Consider the following 23,216-nt stretch of genomic DNA (forward strand, 5'->3'; position numbering starts at 1 on the left):
CTTAAAATTACTGCTAAAAATGACCAAAATCAAAGTCACGTATCTTTGCAAAAAATAATCGCAGAGCGATGTTCAAAAACACATTTTAAAGCTTAACCCTTTCGGTATGGAGAGTAACTATAGTCACTGTCCAGTCACTGTCCACATGCTGCTTACTGAGCTGCGGCCGAGCAGTGACTATAGTCACTGTTCACATGTTGCATGTTCACTGCGGCCGAACAACTTGAAATGTTAACTTTAAATGCTTCTATTGATAAATTTTTTAAATTGTTTTTGAGTTTTATTACATATAATAATTGAAGGCGTTGAACGTCGAGTGCCTACCTCTCTCGACCGAATCGCGTATATCGGCAGATCGACACTTCGGCCACTGGAGGGCCGTTCGCGTCCCGGTCGCTCCGTACCGAAAGGGTTAAAGCTTCAGCTTTCGAATGCTTAAAAGCTCATTTCTCTACAAAAATTTTCCTACAAACAGCGCTTATTTAAAATAAATTTTACAAAATTGAAAAATAAACTTCAACTTTGATGCCGTACACCGGGAAAACAAAATTTATTCTCAAAATTTTTTTAATTTTATTACAAAATATAACATTTCCTCTTTAAAATACTTTTTTAATCATTAAGTTACCATTTTTTCTTATTGCTCTGCAATTATTTTTCGTAATCCTTTTTAGCGATAATTTTATAAGTAATCCTTTAATTTTGTTGAGAAGTGTATTATGAGTAAAAATTATTAGAAGCAAAAAGTTTTAAACATGATGATATTTGCATGATGACATTATCACAGAAAGTACACAAATATAAGTTTGTAAAATAATATAATAAATAATTATAATATAATAAATATGTAATGTGTATAATAATTAGTTTGCTTTGAAATACAAGAAAAAAAATTTTTGCAAGCTTAAAAAAGTATTCCGCATTTTCTGACCTATTCCACGTTACCCTTCCAAAATCAACCTTCGAAAAAATTTATATAACATTAAACTTACTATAGATAAACGAAATTTGTTAGGAACATGTCATAACAAATACTTGACATTACAACTCTTGTCAGTACAAACTGAGTTCATTATCTTTAATAGTTTTCAAGTTATCTTAAAAAAGGTTTAGACGTTTATATAGAGTATTCGACAATACCCGCACTTTCTCTACTGCTTTTACCTTTTGAATTAATCATTAGAGAGTTCGAAAATACGCCAACAAATTTGAACCTACTTATAAAATACAAAATACTTAATCTCATTGCTATTTTTTATCCTTCTTGTTTTTCTTTTTTCATGGTATCGTGCACAGAAACCTTTACCCACCGAATAGCTCACCTGTACGTGTATCCTTCGGCTCCGACGCTGCGCGCCGGTGGATTTCGATGATCCACGGAGGATTTTCTCCCGAAAATGCTCGATCCACTACCACCACCGGCGTTTCTCCTCTTCGCATGCGAGCCACCAGTGAACATCATTTTCCAAAACTTCACCGACCACCCAACAATTTAACTTTATCTTATTATCCTTCGCATCAATAATAATACTATCATCACGTTTGAATTCACTATTTATAATTCAGAATTTGTATTCGCGCATAATCGTACGGGCGTCCCATGCATACTCTCTGTACGCTTGACTTTCAATCTGCGGTCCATGTCGGATATAACATATTCTTATTCTATTTCTTATTAGTCTCTTCTTCTTTCATCATATACACATCTTCAATATATAACAATAAAAAGTATAATATGATAATGACATCATAATAAAAATTGTCCATAATAGAATTTGTAAACTGCAATTGAAAATTCATTTAATAACAATTATAGGGTAACTCGAGGGAATATGCCACATTGAACAAAAATTTGATTTTTTTTATTTTTTTTCTTTGAAGTATCTTTGCATACTCCTTTTTTCTTCTTATGTCATTTGTACATGATTTTAATAAAATATTTTGATTGCTTACTATTAAATAGAAAGAAATACAAAAGTGTTGCAAAATGGCATATTACCCAACCATATGAGTAATATGTCACACAGTATAAAATAATATACTACATACAAATATGTAGTAATTTAACTTCAAAAGTTACTTTATTTATAAAAACAATACAAATCTTAGTCTTTAAAGTAAGTCAGTACAAATAGTTTTTAACAAAAAATAAAATTTTAAAATTAAATTGTAATATTAACCCTCAATTAGCACACCTCGGTTGGGCCACCTCAAATGCCACACTAGTGCGATTTGAGATTTTGACAACTTTTAACTGTCGTATCTCAGTCATTTTTTATAAAAATTTATGTAAAATTTTTCTGGAAATCGAGTAGTGCACTTTTTTTTAGGAAAAAGAAATGATTTTTATATGAAAAATTGAAATATATAAAGTGCTGAACGAAAAAAAAGTGGTGCAAATTAGCTCACGTGTGCTAATTGAGGGTTAAAATTATTGTAATATTGAATTGCAATAATTTAAATTAAAATGAAAAATAAATCTTAAAAACTTTAAAACCTTACAAATTTTAAAATCTTATAAACCTTGAAATCTTAAAACTTTGTAAATTTTATAACTGTCAGCTACACTTTTTTCAACTACATTTTTTTTTCTGGTCTTTCTCGTATACATTCGAGGCATTATTGTTTAAAACATGTGTTTTAAAACGTGTAAAAAATGTGTTTTTATTACTTTCTTTAAATTTCAATAATATTATTAAAATAAAAACTATAATATTGCCAGGAAATAAACAAAACTTGTGCAAAACATCAGATATAGAACTATGAACAATTTCATGGTATTTACAAGAGCGTTTTTAGCCGTTGCTTTGTTAAACATAACAAGTGGCAAAATTTGAGAAAAACCTTCATAAATTACAGTTAAAACTTTATTTAACGAACCAGCGATAATTCGAGCTATTAATCGAAAATTAAGGATGTATTGGACCTATCTTCAAAATAGTAAGAAGTCGATAAAAATTTGTAAGATTCTTTTAGTCTTCCTGATATGCTGCAAAAAAGTTGAAACATATCCACTAAACTTGCTGAGTGAGGTGTGTTAAGATATTTCAAATATATTCAGAAATGGCTAAAATTTTGAGATGTTTTTTTTTAATTAAATTAAAAATACTCTGTAAAATTTTAAAGTAATTTGCTAAACGATTTAAGAGTTATTTAAGTTTAAAGTTGATAAAATTAACATGATTCCCCTTATAAAAAATCGACATTTTTGCTGTAAATATAAATAAAAAAGTTCAGATATTTCTATATGTAAAGCATCATTGATATTGTATTTTAAGTTTGAAAACTTTTTGCTAAAATTTTTTTATTTTTTGATTGTTTTAACAATACTAATTATTTAAATGACAAAAAACCATACTCAAACTATTAACGGTAATCCTTTCTAATATATAAAATATTTTGAGTTGTTCGACATACATGCAAAATCTTTATTTTAGTAAATTTTATTAAAAGCTAACTTTTAGCAGGGATTGTACCTCCAATACATTCTTAATCGACCATAAGTTTTTATTAAAAATCTAGGCTTATTTACAAACTATAAATTGTGAATAATAATAAATTTTTCACACATGGATTTATAAAATATAAACCCAAATAACAATTTACAACACAAGTTATTATTAATAATGTATACCTTTAATTGGAAGAATTTATTTGAAATCTTATTAATTACTATTTCTTTGAAGATATATTATTTGCGATTATAAACTATATTTGATGTATTATTGGCTGTGTAATATACGAAGTCATATTTGATAAATATCGAGCGATCGTCAAAGTGAACGCGAGTCAATGCGAAAAAATTCGCACGCGAGACTCGAATCTATAAATATATCCAATCGTTTCGCAATTCACCAACTGACGTACCACCGATTATTCATTCTCGTATCCTGGGAATAATTGCTTCGCGCTAGTTCGAATCCGGCACAATGTCAGCAACAAAACGCAGGTGACACGCGTGTCACCTGAACGCGCGAAATACGCTTCGAAATATCAATTCGTTTCGTCTCCTTCTACCTACGCTCGGTGGTGGGAAACGACCATGCGCGCGATGTTATATTTTTGGGAAAATTATAAATCGCGAGAGACCCGTCCTCTCGACAACAAGAATGCTTCTCGCGTGCGCTGTTTCCTAAGAGTAACTTCGATCAAACTTTGACTCAACTTGACACAATTAACTTATCGAGTATATCGTTATTTTGTCTACATAAATGAGATTATTAACGTTTGGTTGTTGACGTATAGAAAAAAAAGATTAAATTCGAGACAATGAATTATTTAAGTAATTCGCCGATTGAATTCACTGATTAAGTTAATCAGAGTTTGGGTCAAAGTCGTCCTGAGAAAGGCTTACTCGGCATTAATCCGCATTCTTTAAGGATTAATCCATTGGCATTTACGCACGCTAATCGTTCACGATATATTTGTAGCGTTGTGATGTGTTACACTTCCGACATTCAGAATCTTTCTCTTTTCGTATAAAAGTAAAAAATTATTCTCCGCGTAACTTCATGTCATAAATTTTCTTTTTTTGTAGAAAGTCGAATGCTTTTAAGGATGTATTATCGGTACAGTTGTTAGATGTATAGGACATAATTTTCAAAGCGCTACCAAGTGGATAAAAATTTGTGAGAATGTTCTTTTAGTCTTCCTGATGTGCTACAAAAAAGTAGAAACGAATCAACTAAACGGTTTCTGAGATATAACGATTTTAATTCACTGATTTTACTAAAACAGTTGCTGAGATATAACGATTTTAATTCACTGATTTTATTAAAATCGTTATATCTCAGCAACCGTTTAGTGGATTCGTTTCTACTTCTTTGTAGCACATCAGGAAGACTAAAAGAACATTCTTACAAATTTTTATCCACTTGGTAGCGCTTTGAAAATTATGTCCTATACATCTAAGACTGTATCAATGATGCATCCTTAACTGTCGCCAAATGCAGAACATTGGACAAATGCAAAAAAAAAATTGTATTCTATTGATCTGCATATTTTATAAGAAAGAAAAAAAAGAAATGTATATTATAATTCGGCGATTTTCATATACTCGTTAAAGGAGTATTCGCTCAAAAGTACCTGAAAAATAGGCAATTTTGAGGATTTTTTTCTCTTAAACGAAAAAAACCTAGAAATTTATAATTTTGTATTTGTATTTATTAGTAATTTATTTTTTATTAGTATTTTATTATTATTTCAACCGCGTTTCATATACAAATAACTTATAATATTTAGGTACTAAAATGTAAGATGCAATGTTTCGAAATATTTGTCTTCGATGGTTGCTGCGCGATATTTCAAAAACTAATGAATCAATTAACTTGAAATTTTATACACATATTCCATGTATATGTATCTCTTTATTGCTCCTACCAAAATGACAAAACTATCATTATTATTTTTATTTTTTATAACAATTTAATGCAAAAAAAAAAATGTGATAAAAAGTTGAATTTCTTCTTTAATGCCGCCATTTTTTTTTGTTTTGCTCTTTGTGATGATCGAGAGCTATAGAGACAAGTCTACTCATTAAAATAAACTTTAACTTTTTTATTTGCCACGATTAGGACTTTCTTATAAATATGAGTTATTTTCCCAGACAGCACCATCTCCAAAATTGAGACATAAGACGTCTTAAAGATGTCCTAAAAATGTCCTAAACATGTCTTTAAGATGTTTTTTTATATCCCGATTTTGGACATGCGTGCTGTCTAGATTTATACAAAACGCGGTAGAAATAATAATAAAATAGTAACAAATACATATACGCAAAACTACGAGTTTTTAGATTTTCTTGCTTATGAACAAAAAAATTCTAAAAATGATCTACTTTTCAAATACTTTTGAGTGATATACCCTTTAAAAATCACGTTTGCGAGGTAATTAGGAGAAATAATGGCGCAGCGATAGCCTAAATGCGTGGAAATTCGAGGAACGCAAAAATATGCGCGTTGTGTCAAAAATGATTCACGGCAATCGGACGATTCATTCTCCGGAGCAAGTCCTCCTTTACATTACCTCGACTACCAACAGGAATCACATTTCCGGCGAGAAAACATTCTACATCACAAACTTCTCGTGCGTGAAACTACCTATATAGATCGAACAGTGTGTGTGTGTGTGTGTGTGTGGTGTGTGTGTGTGTGTGTGTGTGTGTGTGTGTGTGTGGTGTGTGTGTGTGTGTGTGTGTGTGTGTGTGTGTGTGTGTGTGTGTGTGTGTGTGTGTGTGGTTGTGTGTGTGTGTGTGTGTGTGTGTGTGTGTGTGTGTGTGTGTGTGTGTGTGTGTGTGTGAGTGTGTGTGTGTGTGTGTGTGTGTGTGTGTGTGTGTGTGTGTGTGTGTGTGTGTGTGTGTGTGTGTGTGTGTGTGTGTGTGTGTGTGTGTGTGTGTGTGTGTGTGTGTGTGTGTCCGATTTCGAGTTACTATCACTCCGCCACTCGCGACGAAGGTATATATTATTTCCTTTTCCCAGCTCAACTCCGGGAACAAGCAGAGGATAATGGATCACGCCGTTGCGGTCGGCGACATCGCGGTCGGAATTCCCGACTCGGTCCACCGCCGTGACGACGCAACGCAACGTGGCGCACAGCAACGGATACCGAGAACACGACGCGACGCAACACGCGGGCACCGGGCGAGCGCGAGAAGAACGCGTTACCACGGCCGAGAACTGACGGCGGAGAATCCGCCGTTCCGAAGACTCGGGCGAGACTCGGCCGGCGTGCGGTACAGCTGGTCTCGGGTCTTACATTAGAATTCCCGTGATTTTCCTCGGCGGAACCAGCCGACGCGACGCTCGCTGCACGCCGTGCCCGAGAATACCGTTATCCTCGTCTTCGTCTTCATCGTCGTCATTCTCGCCGCGGTATCGCATTATCGCGCCATCATTGCGACCGTTCGTCAAATCGGTGATTCCGACGGTCATCAGGCGGACGCTGAAATGAACGTAGAAAACTGGTTATTGATGCTTGAAAGCTTTTGCATATTCGTAAGAAACTCCGCCAATGAATCCCGCCCGTCTATAAATATCGGTTTGTTGAACGCCGTCCGGCATGGCGCGGCACGATCGTTGCGCCAGCTGCGCTAAATATCACGAGACTTGGCCATGCCACTCGAGTGTATTTTCCAGGCTGGAAAATAGAATCGAGATGCGTAAGCGGCAATAACGCGTGTCTCGATAGCGATGCTTCGTTTCGTAAAATATACGCGAGCGATATATCACGTGTTCCCTAGTAGAAAAATATCTCAGAATTTTCCATATTATTAATCAGAATTTCTATGAAAATTTGGAGTTTTTCTCAGAATTTTAAGATTTTCTCAGATTTTTTTATACAAATTGGAACATTTTTCAGAAAAACTTAGCTCTCTCTCTCTCTCTCTCTCTCTCTCTCTCTCTCTCTTCTCCTCCCCCTTTTCCCCACCCCTCGTTAACACATCTTTGTAATAATTTAAATAAATATGAGCAAATCCGCACAATTTATCAAAAATTAATAAAATTTGTATACATACGTACAGATACGAAAATACTCCGAAAATCCTCATTTAATTATTTCTGAAAGAATCTCAAATATTTGATATATTTTTTCAGAATTTTTTACAAGTGTAAAATATGAGATAGTCAGAAAATTTATGAAAAAATACAAAAAAAATTTTCACCAGGGTTATAAATACCCATTGCATAAAAAATGTTTTATGTAAAAACATATAATTATATATAAAATATAATTATACAGTAATCTCTGTCCGTATACAGAAAAATAATAAGAATAATTGAAAAGTAATTGGAAAAATAACTTTTGCATTGTTCTTTTTACAAAAGTAAAATTGTGATTGAATTATACAATATTCTATATCTGGTGGAAAAATTTTACTGAAATTTTGCGGAAGTTACTCTGAAACTTGTATTTCTGAAAAATTGGTGAAAATACGTACGGTTTTTTTTTTTTTTTTTTTTTTTTTTTTAATAAAAGTACTAAAAAGTCGCTGAAATTAAACTGAAATTTCTTTGCAATTTTGTCTGAAAATTTTTCTAATTTGCTGAAATTTTTTTTAAAAATAGCCTAAAATTTCTTTAAAATTTTGCTTAAAAAAATGTTTAGCCAAATTGTTAAATATTTGCTGAAAATTTTGTAAAATTGAACTAAAATTTTTCTGAAAATTTTTCTGAAAATTTGGTAATATTTCTCTGAAAACATGTTTTCAGACATTTCGCTTAAAATATTGCATAATTGCTAAAAAATACGCAGAAACTGGTCTTTCAGCAATTATTCTTTTACATTAAAAAAAGGGTGTTAGGGTCAAACATGGTACATTAAAAACATGTTTGAAGAATAATTTAAAGAACATGTTTGAAAAATAAAAGATTATGTTTACATTTGTACATTACAATAATATTTAAATAACATAATAATAACATTTATTTTGTATAATTATCAACATTAACATGGTGATAATATTTTTATAAAAAAATGTTATGAAAAAAAATTATTGTAAGATATTAAAAATATATTTTTTTATATTCAATATTTTTTTAAACATATAAACATAAACAAACAAAAAAAACATAAATAAAAACATTTTCCTATTAAACAAATTGCATATTTTCGAATGTTTTCAACTGATGAAAATATTCGTAAAAAACATACAATTTTGTTTTCAAAGTTAATTAAATTTTGTTGAAATTATCCCAAAATTATGTTAAAATTATGCTAAAATTTCGCTGAAATTATAGAATAATTTTTTTTATATAAGGCTTTGTTTTTAAATCAAACGATTTTGAAAATCTATCAACATCATTTTGTATATATAATAATTCGTACACTAGAACTTGCAGATTATGTTTCGACTAACAGAATAATTGCTATAGATTGCTATTTCTGTTTGTGTAGACATCGACTATGTCATAATTTGTTTCCTATCAGTCGTATTAACAATAACAAAATACAGCAATCGGGAGTATGATGTACAAGAGATGTAATTTTTTATGTATATTTATAAATATATAATTTGCATTGGCGCGGTGGTCATCCGAGAATCTCCACGTTAGAAACAAAAACACGAATAGAAATAGCAATTTATAGCAAAATATAGTCAGAGTTGAGCATATGGTTACGGCCAATTTTCGAGCAAATTATAGGTGTTTTTTAAAAAATGTTAAAAGAATTTAGTTATTTATTTAATAGGCTTACGTTTTGAGAGAGAGAGAGAGAGAGAGAGAGAGAGAGACCTTACTTAGTCTTTTTCACGGCATAAAAATTTTACAGTAAATAATAATACATTTAAAAAATATATAATGTTGGAGATCACACTTGAAGTGTTGGAATAACAATAAATGAAAAAGATAAATAAAGAAATAAATAAAGAGCTAGAACAGTCCGATCAACAATAGTCAAAGTCAAACTTAAATTAACCCCCACGATGCGATACATATACGATAACAAGGTTCATCATTAGTAATTCAAATTATAATGGTCAACATTAAATTCGATTTTTAGAAGTAATTTAACGATTTTTTGCAAGTGGTTCTTTTGCGATTATACGGAATCCTTGTAGCTTTGTAGCTTTTGCTGCGGAAAGCCCCAGGAGCCAGGAGCCTATTGATTGATGTCTTGATGTATGCGGATGATAGGAGTGTGGTCGGGGAAGGATCCCCCTTGCGTATGAGAGATCGCTTAGGTTTTTGTGACGAGTCGGTGTCTGTTAAAGGGGACAGCAGTATGGTTGCTTCGAGGGGGGCCGTGAGGACTCCCCGTTCTGCTTATTAAATTCAGACTCCTACTGTGGAACTGCCAGGGCTATAGAAGCTACAAGCACGAGCTCACTAAGCGTGTCATGGATTTTAACATTGTCGTCCTCACGGCGACCAGGTGTGCGGAACCAAGCCAGGTATCTTTTTCTGGTTTTAGAACTTTGAACAGCAAGAATCTTTTGCGTAGTGGTGGCGTGTCTATCTCGGTGCGATCTCATGTCGAGTTTGATGTTGTGCCGATTATCGCCCCTCCCATTGGGTATGACGTTATTTGTCTCAAAACGAAAAATTTGGATCAAAATCTTAATATCGTCGCTATTTACAGACACCCAAGAAAGGATATTACCCGACATGACTTTCGTGCCATTTTTGACTCTATTCGTGGATATCAGGAGGACACTATTATCCTTGGAGATCTAAACGCACATAACACCCTATGGAATTGTGACACCACTAAGCGAAATATTGTTTGATATTATGAGCGACCAAGATTTCTTGTGCGTGAATACTGATACCAGATCGCGATCGGGATATACTGGCCAACGCGATTCGAATCTTGATCTCTTGTTTGGCTCGCCTGGAGTTTTGGATAGGGTTGTGTATACCAGCAATTGAGGGGACCTGGGGCAGTGACCACTTCCCTATTTCATTTGAATTTGACTATCACACTCGGGTTTATGGAAAATTGTCCAACAGAATTTCCTCTAAGAAAACTGACTGGTCCCGTTTTCAGGTGCTGGTGTCGAAGGATATCGATGCTTTGCTTCTTCCGCGCGTGGATCTTTTTTCCTCGAATTTTTATTTCTATTATAAGTGCTAATATGTTGCTCGTGCGTCAGGTAGGAAGGATGCTCATTTTGAGTCAGTTCGGGATGATCCAAAAACGCGGAAGAGATCACACAGATGGTGGGATGCGGAGTGTGACGACGTTGTCAGAAGTAGGAAGGCTGCTTTTACTGAATTTAAAAGGCTCAAGTCCCTGCACACCTGGGTCGAGTATAAAAGATGTTGTGCACTGGCGAAGAAAACCATCAATAGAAAGAAGAAGAAGAATTTTGAAGACTTTTGTCGCGGTATCAACAGATTTACGGGCTTATATTTGGAACACAATCCGTATCATAAAGAATGCTAGAAAGAATGTAGAATGGAACAAATGGCAGACTACAAATAAAGAATCGGAGATTAGAAGGTCTATTGACGGACTTGCCCCTCCCACTGTGGGCTGTAAGCCTGTGGAAGATTTTAGTCACTGTAGGGGTTGCGGGGCCCGGGACACTTTTAAAAAGTGAAGGGCAGTTTTCCCATGCTACCGGGCGCGTCCACAGGTTGCGGATAGTGGAACGTCCAGGGAGGTCTCTCTGGACAGTCGTGAATAACAATCAGAGACTTGTCTCTGAGCGGAATAAGCGATCGCGGACAAGGGAATCAAAAAACCCGAAACCACAATGGAAGAGAGTGATATAAATAGATATACCCCAGGAGGTAACCCAGAAATGGGGAATCCTTCCACTTCCTTGGAAGTGGCTGAGCTCCGATCGGATTCTGGGGGGGGCTCAATATTACTCGATTCGGAGCCGACGGTGGAACACTTGGCTGTTGGAACCACTCTACAAGCATCAAGTGGAAAAATGGAGATTGCTACTCCTGCGGGCGGGGCGAGTCCGAGGAGCATCTCTTCCCGGCTGGAGAAAGTACAGATCGACAGGGCGACCGATGACGAGCAATCGCTTAAGGGTGGCAGTGTTGACTGTATGGACTCCGACGTCGAGAGGGATCTTCTTGACTCAGAGGCCGACACAGCTTGCCAGAAGGAAGCAAGATCCAAAAAGAAAGAAATGACGGCAGCTCAAAAGGCTAGGAAAGCCTACAGAAATGCCCTGTCATTTCTAAAAAAGATGGATAACAAGAAGGATGAGGAACTGACCACCAGGGACAGGGACCTCATCAAACTAAACAAGAAAAAGGTCTCCAAATTTGAAGCCGAACAACAGCAACAAAAACTGGAGACAATCACCGAAGAAAGAGAGGTAGCAAGGACTAAGCCGGCAAAAAAGCTACAGAGGGCCAACGCAACGGTGGAATCTCCAAAGCCGGACAAACCCAATTTGCCACCTTCCGAAAGGAAAACGGTAAAGAGGGTGCGATCGGGCGACGGAGAAGAAAGCGAAGCAAAAAGGGTCAAGCCCTCGATAAGCTTTGATTCGCCCGAGGACTGTCGGATTGCCATCATAGATCGTTCTGATCCGGATGGCAGGATGACGGCCGAAAGGTGGATGGAGGTGGAAACGAGGGTTCTGCTGGCCATAGCCGAGCTGGATGGAGATAGTTGCGGGGAGGTTGACTTCGACGGGGCCGGCTGGCAGAAGGGCGTCAAAGTTGTTGGATGCAGCAACAGAAAGTCACGCGATTTTCTAACGCAAGTCATCGGCAGCTGCGGCGAGCTCTGGCAGGGGGCCCAACTCGAGGTCATCCAGATGTCACAACTACCGCTGAGGAAGAAAATCTCACTATTGATCCCACCTCCGGTTCCGGAAGGAGACGATACCGTGGTGAAGATTTTGGGCAAACAGAATAAAGGCCTGAAGACTCAAAGCTGGAGGATTATCTCATCGGCCAAGAGTCAAAATGGCAAAAGAAAGGACTTTGTCTTCACGATTGATGACGAGTCTATGGACACTCTTAGGAAGTCAAAAGGAAGCATCAAATTCGGCTTGGGTACGCTGAAAGCGAGGCTTCCAAATGACAAGAGTAGCGCAACGGCCAGGGCTTCAGGTGGTTCAGATTAATTTGAATCACTGCGAGGCGGCCACGGAGGACTTGATGCTGTTCATGACTGAAAAGAATGTGGATGTGGCCCTGGTCCAAGAGCCCTGGCTTGCAAAGGACAGGGTTCGAGGACTAAGGACCAAGGAGTACACCCTGCTACATTCTCAGACTGCAGGTAAGAAAAGAGCGTGTATAGTGGCAAAGAGATCCCTAAAACTCACACTACTAACACAATATAGCACAAATGACCTGACCGTGGCGACCTGCGAGAGCCAGGGAAACATGAAGCTTCTTCTGGCTTCTGCATACATGCCATATGATGAGGCTGAACCACCACCAGAGGCCGTCCAAAACCTGGTATTGGTAGCCAGGAAGCAGGGCAGACAACTGGTGATAGGATACGATGCCAATGGACACCACATCCAATGGGGAAGCAAGGATATAAATGAGAGAGGTGAGTCAATAATGGATTTTATTCTTACAAATAACCTGACTGTTTGCAATAGAGGCAATATGCCGACGTTTGTGAACAAGGTTAGGGAAGAGGTGATAGATCTGACCTTGACCACAGGCGAGGAGGGGTTGATAGTTGAGGACTGGAGGGTCTCCTTAAAACGATCCTTCTCGGATCATAGGAGAATTTTATTTAGAATAAACCGCGCGGCCCCAACTAGCAAGCCTTTTAGGAACCCCAAAAGAACGAACTGGGAAATGTTTAGCGAACTCGTGGAGGGGTACGGTAATGGGGGACCAGAGTTCCAAATGTCAAAGTACCCATCTATCGAGGGAATAGAAGCTCTAGTTAATGAACTAGAAGTTGCACTAATAAGGGCTTTCAAAAAATCCTGCCCTGTTAGCCGCTCACGCAAAGCCACCAAACCCTAGTGGAATGGCGAGCTTAGGCAACTAAGGACGGAAACAAGGAAGCTCTACAACAATGCAAAAAGGGATAAGACAAAAGAGAGCTGGGATATATATAAGACCAGCTTTAATGAGTTTAAGTATAAGATAAGAGAAGCAAAGTGGGAATCGTTTAAGAAGTTCAGCGAATCCCTTATGGATACTAGCGAGGCCGCAAGGTTCAGAAAGGTGTTATCAAAGGATCCAGCGATCCCAAGTAACATCATGAAACCGGATGGCTCGTGGACTGAGTCCAACAACGAGACCCTGGAACTCCTTATGAACACCCACTTTTCTGGGTGCGGGAACATTGATTACAATGATGCAAGAAGGGATGATTTCCACAGACGGGGGGATTTGATGACCCCTGCGGAGAGAGAAACGAGGGCAAAAATGATCGTCACAGAGGAGAGAGTATTATGGGCGGTGCGTTCCTTTGACCCATACAAATCTGCGGGCCCGGATGGGATACTACCCATTATGCTACAAAAATCTCTGAACAGCATTATTGGGATGCTAAAGAGAATCTTCGTGGAATGTCTTGCATTAGGCTACATACCGAGAAGATGGAGAGAGGTAAGGGTGGCGTTTATAACCAAGGCTGGTAAACCGAGTCACACTACGCCAAAAGATTTTAGGCCTATTAGTCTATCATCGTTTCTACTGAAGACACTAGAGAGACTGATAGACATGCATATAAAAGAGACCACAAACATAGAAAATCTGTGCAAAATGCAACATGCCTATCTAAGAGGCAAATCGGTCGAAAGCGCACTACACGTGGTTGTCGGAACAATTGAAAAATCCCTCAAAGACAAGGAATTCTCTTTGGCTGCATTCCTTGACATAGAGGGGGCTTTCAACAACGTCAAAACTGAATCTATAAAAAAGGCTTTAGAAACATTAGGTGTAGAGCACATGGTCACGGAGTGGGTGATAAGGATGCTGGAAAGCAGAGTTATTACCTCAGAAATAGGCAACAGCTCCACTAGCAAGAAGGCAACAAGAGGCACACCGCAAGGAGGAGTGATATCACCGCTATTGTGGTTGATCGTGATAAACAAGATCCTAACAATCTTTAAAGAGAAAGGGATCAAAATGATAGCATATGCAGATGACGTAGTCATACTGATCACAGGCAAATACTTGTCTACAATCAGTGAGATTATGGAATCTGCGCTAAAAGAACTATCAAAGTGGGCAGGAGAGAATGGTCTAGGGGTAAACCCGAGCAAGACCGAGCTCATCCTATTCACAAGAAAGTATAAAATACCCAATTTTACACCACCAAAGCTGGAGGGGAAGGCACTTACACTTTCAAAGGAAATTAAATACCTCGGAATTATCCTAGACTCCAAACTCTCATGGAAAAGGAACGTGGAGGAAAGGATGAGGAAAGGAATGATTGCCTACTATGCGTGTAGGAAAATGTTTGGAAGGAAATGGGGCCTGATGCCGCAAATCATACATTGGATGTACACTGCGGTAATAAGACCGATCATTACATACGGAGCATTAGTCTGGTGGGAAGCCATGAACAAGGAGGTAAACAAAAAGAGCCTCACCAAGGTACAAAGGCTTGCAGCCCTGGGTATCACAGGAGTGATGAATAATACAGCACAAGCTGCACTGGAGGCAATCTTGAACCTACAACCACTTGAGCTGTACGTTAAAGGCCAAGCAGCAAAAGGAGCCGTAAGGCTCAAGGAGTCAAATCTCTGGAAGCCGATCAACTACGGACATTCAAGAATATTGGAGGAGATCGGAAAACTGAACAGTAACAAAGGACTAAACCTGAATAGTCCAACGGACTACTTAGTTGCCAGGCATAACTTCGAGGGGTGTGTTAACATACGCATTCCCTCTAAGGAGGAATGGGAGGATAACTCGGTGATAAACGAACACGAGACATCAGTCTACACCGATGCCTCCATAACCAAAACGGGTGCAGGCATTGGAATCTACTCTGAGGCGCTCAACATCCAGAAGTCATACAGACTAAAGAACGGTTGCCACGCCATACAGGCAGAAATCTGTGCAATAAGGGAGGCAGCCAGGCTAATCTGGGTGAGTGGCAAACCATTAAGGGATGTCACAATCTACTCTGACAGTCAGGCTGCGCTCAGAAGTATTGCATCAAAAACAGTGAGATCAAAGGTAGTGATGAGTTGCCAAGAAGCGTTGTCCTGGCTCCGCGGCGACGGGGTCGGTCTGCGCTGGGTTCCCGGTCACAAAAATGTGGTAGGGAACATAGGTGCGGACAGACTGGCAAAGCTGGGGGCGGGAGGGAACGGCGCGGAGGTAATGGACTCCCCACTACCACCGATCAGTTCACTAAAAGATGCCATAGAGGAAATTATACTGGAGAAACACAGAAAGATTTGGCAAAACCGGAATGATTGCGGGATAGCCCGAAATCTTTGGCCTAAGATAGATAACAATAGGACTAAGCAACTATTGAAACACAAGAAGAACCTGGTTCGCATAGCAGCAGGAGTCGTCACAGGAAACTGTGCGGTCGGAGTGAACCTCCAGAAATGGAAAATCACAGATGACAGCAGCTGCAGAGAATGCAACGAGGAAGAAGAAACAATTGAGCATCTGATGTGCTGGTGTCCAGCCCTAGAAAACCGACGCCTCCAGACAATGGGACAAGAATTTCTGGATGGACTGGAAGACGCAGCGGAGATGGGCATTGACAATATAATGAGCTTCGCACGAAACTGGAAGTGTTTCAACGCGAGGTGGTAAAGACGGGTCAAGGGTTAAAAATAGGGTATCACAATGGACCTCAGGTCTCCGAGTGAATGGTCACTAGATGACCACACCCTTTCACCTAACCTAACCTAGGGGTTGCGGGGAACTTGAAATGCCTTTTTCGCGAGCTGAATTGGATAGAGCCATCGCTATGGCCAGAAGGGACTCTGCCCCCGGTCTAGATGGTATGGAGTATAAGATGTTGCGCTTACTCCCGGAGTCTGGAAGGATACGTATGCTCGAGCTTTTTAACTCGATTTGGTCCACGGGGGTGTTGCCTGAAGATTGGCTATCGTACCAGGTTGTATTTGTGGACAAGGTTGGTTGAGAGAAGGTCCGGCCTATTTCTCTTTCGTCGTGTGTCGGCAAGTTAATGGAGCGGATGATAAACGAGAGATTGATCTGGTGGGCGGAAAGTGAGGAGAAATTTAGTTGTTCACAGAGCGGTTTTAGGCGGAGTAGATCATGTGCTGATAATTCGACCCGCATCACGGCTGACATTCGTGCCTTTATCAGCTCGAATGAGTACACTCTTGCGGCATTCCTGGACGTGTCGTCGGCATATGACTGTGCGGACTATTGGATCATAATAGACAGATTGATGGCGCTCAACTGCCCTATTGGCATAATCAGATTCATCAGTAAGTGGTTATACCGGAGAAGGGTTAGATTCATTATAAATTCTAGAGAATTTGTGGATCGCCTTGTCTATAGGGGGCTCCCGCAGGGCGCCGTCCTCAGCCCGGCTCTGTATTCATTGTTTACTCAAAAATTATGCGCTGACTTGCCTGAGGGTATGGAGGCTGTGGAATTCGCCGATAATATTGGACTATACGTGTCGAGTGTCAGCAAACGAAGAAATCGTGATCTCCTCGAGCGTGCTGTTAATATCATCGCGGAGAGACTCAGTGCGATTGGTCTGGCCCTCGAACCCAGAAAGACAGTATTTTTGGAACAGTTAGTTTGTATGTCCGAGGAACTCGCGAGGAGACGAGGATGTATACGGATTTCAGAATGAAGCTCGTGTTAACACAAAGTACTATTTATTTCTATGAAAAGCGTGGTAATATTCCTTGCGGGTGGCAAGCGACTGGCGCGACTTCCTGTCGTAGCGCGCTCGGCGCCTTCCTTCTGCTGGGTACAGTCGCCCTCTATCGATAGCGCACGCAGGCGCCTAATAATCGCAGAGGACGGGAGAGTGCGAAAACTCACTCAACAAGTATTAGTTGAATTCTCCAAAAGCGGATATACGGACAGGAACCTCAGTATCCGGATACAGGGCGTGGATGTCTACAACAGCAGCAAGGCTAAATTTTTGGGCATCTAGCTCGATAGTGGTTTAACTTTCCATCGCCAAGTTCATGAAGTACGAGAAAAAGTTAATAGAGCTAATTCTATCCTGAAATACCTATGCCGTGTTTCATCTAGTATGGAGACCAATACAGCCCTAATGCTCTACAAGAGTTTAGTGAGATCCGTCACAGATTATATAGCAATTTCATTTATTTCCCTAGGGATGCAGCTTATCATCTCAAGTTAGAGAGGGCTCAGTATATGGGCATTCGTTCTGCTTTGGGATACAGGAACAGTACCCCAAACAATGTCATTGTGGCGGAAGCCAAGGTGAGGTACCTGCGAGATCGTGCCATTATGCTGGGGAGTAACTTTGTTTATAAAACTATTATATACAATTAGAATGGTCTTTGCCAGAAGTTGCAGCGTATGTTTGATTGTGAGGGATACTCTCGTTTTTTGCTTCCGACACACACACACACACATATCGATTCTCTCTTCTATCTGAAATATGAAAAGGATCTTTGGCAAACAGGGCTATGCTTGGCCCGCCACGAAGGTTTGAGATTTTTCAAGGTTCTTTTGGGGCTCACACTTTTGTGCCTGTCGTTGACTTGGATATTGGAATGACTAGAAAATACAAAAAATATCCGGATCGAGTCCTGATCCAGAACATTATCTCTGAGCATGGTCTGAAATCCCCGGAGACAGTATTTACGGACGGCTCATATGACGATAACAAGCGGTCTACCGGCGGGCGCTAATTTGGTTATCTGTGATCAGGATGAGGCCTATAAGATCAGCCTACCATTAAGTCCGCCTTGCAGCTTATGTCCACTCAGTCAGAACATAGAAAACGTGATATCGTTGTCCTCTTGGACTGTAAATCTGTGATACAGAGTATTCGCAATAACCATCTTAATGTTTACAAAAACCCGTATATAACGGAAGCCAGAAGACTGCTGTATGATTTGACGCATCACCTTGACAAGAGAGTTGTATTGGTTTGGATTCCCGCGCACGTTGGTATCCTTGGCAACGAGCTTACTGATTCTCTCGCTAGGGAGGCGTCATGTGAGGAGGCCGACCCCTCCATCTTTGTTCCGGTGGGGGACGCTATGGTTGGCGTTAGACATTAGTATATGTTCTGTGCGTTAGACGGAGGACGTGGGAGACCACTCAGGAATCGATCTTATCAGAGTTAGCGCACAAGGGGATATTCTATTTTAAAAATGTTTACGATTGTCGGGCAAAGAGGCCCTGGTTCTGGGGTCTTAACAAGGATAGATATTTCGTTGCGCTCATTAATAGATTGAGAGCAAATTACTTCAACTTGGGATCGTCCCTGAAAAGGAAAGGTTACGTGGACAGCGAGAGATGCGTTTGTGGTTATGAGAGAGAAGATTTGAACCATGTCCTGCTGCAGTGTCGAAGATATGATGATCTGAGAATTACTATATGGATGCTGAACTTAGAGCTGTAACGATGCACCCCGTGCGCTAAGCATTGTTCCCGGCTAACGACCGCCGGATGCCGCCCGACCGACGACCAGTCGGGCGAAGACCAGGGCGCGGTGAGCCCACATTTTAAATGTAATGTCAAACGCACCGTGTGCGCGGGCCAAGCGCGGCACCAGTGCCTCCTGACGAGCGACGACGGCAACCGAGCCGCCCCGAGGACGAGCGCGGCGCCGCGCCGCCCCACCACAGCGCGACGATCGGCGCTCCTCGCGAACCCGCCGCGCCGGGCGGGTATATAAACCGCCGCTCTGGCGAGAAAGACAGACTTCGTCGAAAAGCTCCGCTTCTTCCAGACGAAACCTATCCCGACTCCCAGGGAACACACCAAACGAGGTCCGGTGCTCCGAGTCTCGACTGAGAGCTCTCAGGTGTTCTCGCACTCCTTCAGATTTAACCCCGAAGGCACGGTTACGCGGGGTCGAGCGCGCTCGGCCTCGTAACGAGGGCTCTCGCTGCCGCCGCCTCGGGGCCGGGGCTCCGGAAATCTTCCTACGCTACGCGTTTCCGCACGCATATTATCGCGATACCGCGACATCCGCGAGCCTCCAGGCATTATACCGCGTTCGTCGTTAAATTCCGCGCCGTTATCAAGTGCAAAGGCACTCCCTGTAAATATACCGCGTCCGCCTATATGTAATACGTCTATGTAATATACCGAGCCCGTGGAATACGTCTATGTAACGCTACCGCGTCCGTTGTTGAATGCCGCGCCGTTATCAAGTGCAAAGGCACTCCCTGTAAATATACCGCGTCCGCCTATATGTAATACGTCTATGTAATATACCGAGCCCGTGGAATACGTCTATGTAACGCTACCGCGTCCGTTGTTGAATGCCGCGCCGTTATCAAGTGCAAAGGCACTTCCTGTAAATATACCGCGTCCGCCTATATGTAATACGTCTATGTAATATACCGAGCCCGTGGAATACGTCTATGTAACGCTACCGCGTCCGTTGTTGAATGCCGCGCCGTTATCAAGTGCAAAGGCACTTCCTGTACATATACCGCGTCCGCCTATATGTAATACGTCTATGTAATATACCGAGCCCGTCGAGTAACAATACCGCGTTTGTCATCAAGTGCATCCGCACTACCTCTTCGTTGTATATATCGCGTCATTTCGGGTAGATAATTAAACTGTGAATAAAACTACTGCGTGTCTCACTAAATTGATTATTGTCTCTGGGCCTGTCATCGGACTCCTGATCCCGCACACCAGTCCGCGTTCGATAAAGTCAGGCCGTTACATGGCGCCCGAACAGGGACCGTTTTGATCCGCTCCGAGAGACAGTAATCAAGAGACAGCATGCCGAAATCGTGGATATATAAATTGGCGAAAAGCCAGCTGAGCGCGGAGCTCGCCAAGCTCGAGCTGGACACCGACGGCTCGGTTGACGAGATGCGCCAACGCCTGAGCGCGTATATAACCAAGCACCCGGGAACGGTGCCGTCCACCGTCGCGGGGGATGATCCGCCGCAGGATACACCCCTGATCTCCGTGCACCCGCCCGAAAACCTACGCATACCGATCGACACACGCCCACCGCTATCGCCGAACGTGGCCTTTCACACGCCGCCGGTAATGACGACGCCGTTCGTATTCTTTCGCCGCGAACGACCGCGAACGACCGGCCCAGCGAGACCCCCGCCCAGGTCATGGATCAGATACGGAAATGGGGGTGCCACTTCGACGGGAAAGACCCGGTGACCTTCCTCGAGCGGCTCGAGAAGCTGAAAGATGCCTATAGTTATTCCGGCGCGCAGTTACTCATGGGGCTACCCGAACTACTCCGGGGCGACGCGCTTCTCTGGTGCAGGAACAACCGCTCCAACTGGCAGGGGTGGGAGGACTTCTGCGCCGACTTCCGCGAATATTACCTGCCGCGCCGGTATCGCGCCACGCTGGTCCGCGAAATCCAAACACGCTTGCAGAAACCGGACGAGCCATACCGGAAATTCGCGACCGAAATGCTCACGATGATGCGGAGGGCCACCGGATTCGCGGAAGACGACCAAGTCGAGGCGTTGTACAATAACATGCATCCGCGGTACCAGATGTATATTCGCCGCGATACGGTGACCCGTACCCGAGACATTCTGCGCCTGGCGGAAGAGTTCGAACACATCGAGGAACAGACGCAAGCCCGCCAAGTCATCACGCCGAAACCCGCGGTCGCCGCCGCAGATTATGACCGTCGCGAATGCTGCTGGCGGTGCAAGCAGCGGGGCCACACCCGTTTTGATTGCCGACGACCGCCGCGCCGGTTCTGCTTGCAGTGCGGCCGGGATGGCGTTTTTACCAAAGATCGCCACCCGCCGCCGGGAAATGCCGCTCGGGCCGGGGAAGAAGCGGCCGTTCCCCGGTCCTCCGAATAGTATACAAACCGCGCCCGCTCTTAACCGTCATGGTAGCCAAACAGCCCGTCGACGCCCTGCTAGATACCGGATCCGAGGCATCGTTCGTAAACACATGCACCGCCGATAGGCTCGCCCGTGACTTTCCGATTCGACCGGTCGACGAGCGCGTGTACCTCGCCGACGGGTCAAGCACCACCGTTCCGGGCTTGATCACGTTTCCCGTAACAATACAAGGGAGGATGTTCTGGCACAAATTTCAAATCATGCCAACGCTCAAGTACGACCTGCTCATCGGCGTCGACTTATGGATGAAATTGGACTTCGCCATACCGTCCCCGACCGCACCGAGCACGGAGACGCGGACCGCCGCCGTAGAGAACCTACCCGAGGGGGGCGCGCAGCCGGAGGACGAACGCCTCCGCCGTTTTTTGGCCGACGAACTGGCGAAATTTGAAGCCGTGCGAGGCCCCACCGACCGTGCCGAGCACGTTATCCGCGTAAAGACCGACCGTCCGATTAAGCAACGGTATCGGCCGCGCAACCCCGCGATGCAAGCGATCATCGACGCCGAAGTCGACAAAATGCTTCGCGACGGGATCATCGAACCCTCGCACAGCGCCTGGAGCTCGCCAGTCGTCATCGTGCGGAAAAAAGACGGCAAACCGCGGTTTTGCATCGATTTTCGCCAAGTAAACGACGTGACCGAAAAAGACGCCTACCCGATACCTCAGATCACCGCGACCCTCGATAAACTCCGGGGGGCCCGATACCTGACGACTCTTGACCTAAAAAACGGGTACTGGCAGGTGCCGCTTTCACCGGAAAGCCGGCCCGTAACCGCTTTTACCGTCCCGGGAAAAGGCTTAATGCAATTCACCGTAATGCCGTTCGGGTTGCACTCGGCGCCGGCCACGTTTCAGCGCTTGCTCGACACCGTGTTAGGCCCCGAGCTGGAGCCACGCGTGTTCGTCTACCTGGATGACATCGTCATCATCAGCGAGACATTCGAGGAACACCTGAGGATCATGCGCGAAGTGTTCCGCCGGCTCCGCGAAGCCAGCCTGCGGATCAACCCCGAAAAGTGCCGGTTCTGCGTCAACCGAATTAAATATCTCGGCCACATCATCGACCGCGACGGTATTCGAACCGACCCCGAAAAGGTCAGCGCCGTCGCGAACTGGCCCGCCCCGCAAAACGTCCGTCAAGTCCGGCAGTTTCTGGGGATCGCGTCCTGGTACCGTCGGTTCGTTAAGGACTTCGCAACCCTCGCCGCACCGCTCACCGCGTTGACCCGCAAGCAGGCGCGGTGGACCTGGGGGGAAACCGAACGGGCCGCGTTCGAGACGCTGAAAGGGGTTCTGACGACCGCTCCGGTGCTCGCTTGCCCCGACTTCACGCGCCAATTTTACCTGCAGACCGACGCCAGCACCACCGGCCTCGGGGCCGTGCTGACGCAGTATTTTCCCGAGGGAGAGCGCGTGATCGCGTACGCCAGCCGCACTCTGAATAACGCCGAGCGAAATTACAGCGCCACCGAATTAGAGTGTCTCGCGGTGATCTGGGGCATCAGGAGAATGCGCGGGTACCTCGAAGGGTACCGGTTCACGGTGATCACGGATCACCAATCCTTAAAATGGCTGCAAAAGATAGAATCACCGTCCGGCCGACTGGGGAGGTGGGCGTTCGAATTGCAACAGTTCGATTTCGACGTCAAGTACCGTAAAGGGACCCTCAACAAGGTGGCCGACGCGCTGTCACGGCAACCCGAAAGCCTCGGTATCTCCGCACCGAAATGCCCGTGGTACACGCGTATGTGGCACACGAAAGAAGCCACTCCGCACGAAGTACCTGACTTCCGAATCGAGCACAG

General features: G+C 42.8%; 2 protein-coding genes across 2 annotated transcripts; both read left to right on the forward strand.

Annotated features, from left to right (window-relative positions):
* Window positions 1-12,572: 12,572 nt before the first annotated feature.
* On the forward strand, window positions 12,573-13,403 carry LOC143907326 (uncharacterized). Its single transcript, XM_077424009.1, has one exon. It carries the CDS (start codon window positions 12,573-12,575, stop codon window positions 13,401-13,403), a length of 831 nt encoding a protein of 276 aa, XP_077280135.1.
* Window positions 13,404-20,758: 7,355 nt separating this feature from the next.
* On the forward strand, window positions 20,759-21,364 carry LOC143907327 (activity-regulated cytoskeleton associated protein 1-like). The gene has a single exon (XM_077424010.1). The coding sequence runs from the start codon at window positions 20,759-20,761 to the stop codon at window positions 21,362-21,364; it is 606 nt and encodes a 201-aa protein (XP_077280136.1).
* Window positions 21,365-23,216: the final 1,852 nt, after the last annotated feature.

The sequence above is a fragment of the Temnothorax americanus genome, unplaced genomic scaffold (genome assembly GCF_048541705.1).
Source record: "Temnothorax americanus isolate GAGA-0224 unplaced genomic scaffold, ASM4854170v1 Scaffold8, whole genome shotgun sequence".
Lineage (NCBI taxonomy): Eukaryota > Metazoa > Arthropoda > Insecta > Hymenoptera > Formicidae > Temnothorax > Temnothorax americanus.

What these genes read in the sequence shown, in the direction of transcription:
- LOC143907326 (XM_077424009.1), top strand. Translation starts at nt 12,573, where the DNA reads ATGCTGTTCATGACTGAAAAGAATGTGGATGTGGCCCTGGTCCAAGAG.
- LOC143907327 (XM_077424010.1), top strand. Translation starts at nt 20,759, where the DNA reads ATGGGGCTACCCGAACTACTCCGGGGCGACGCGCTTCTCTGGTGCAGG.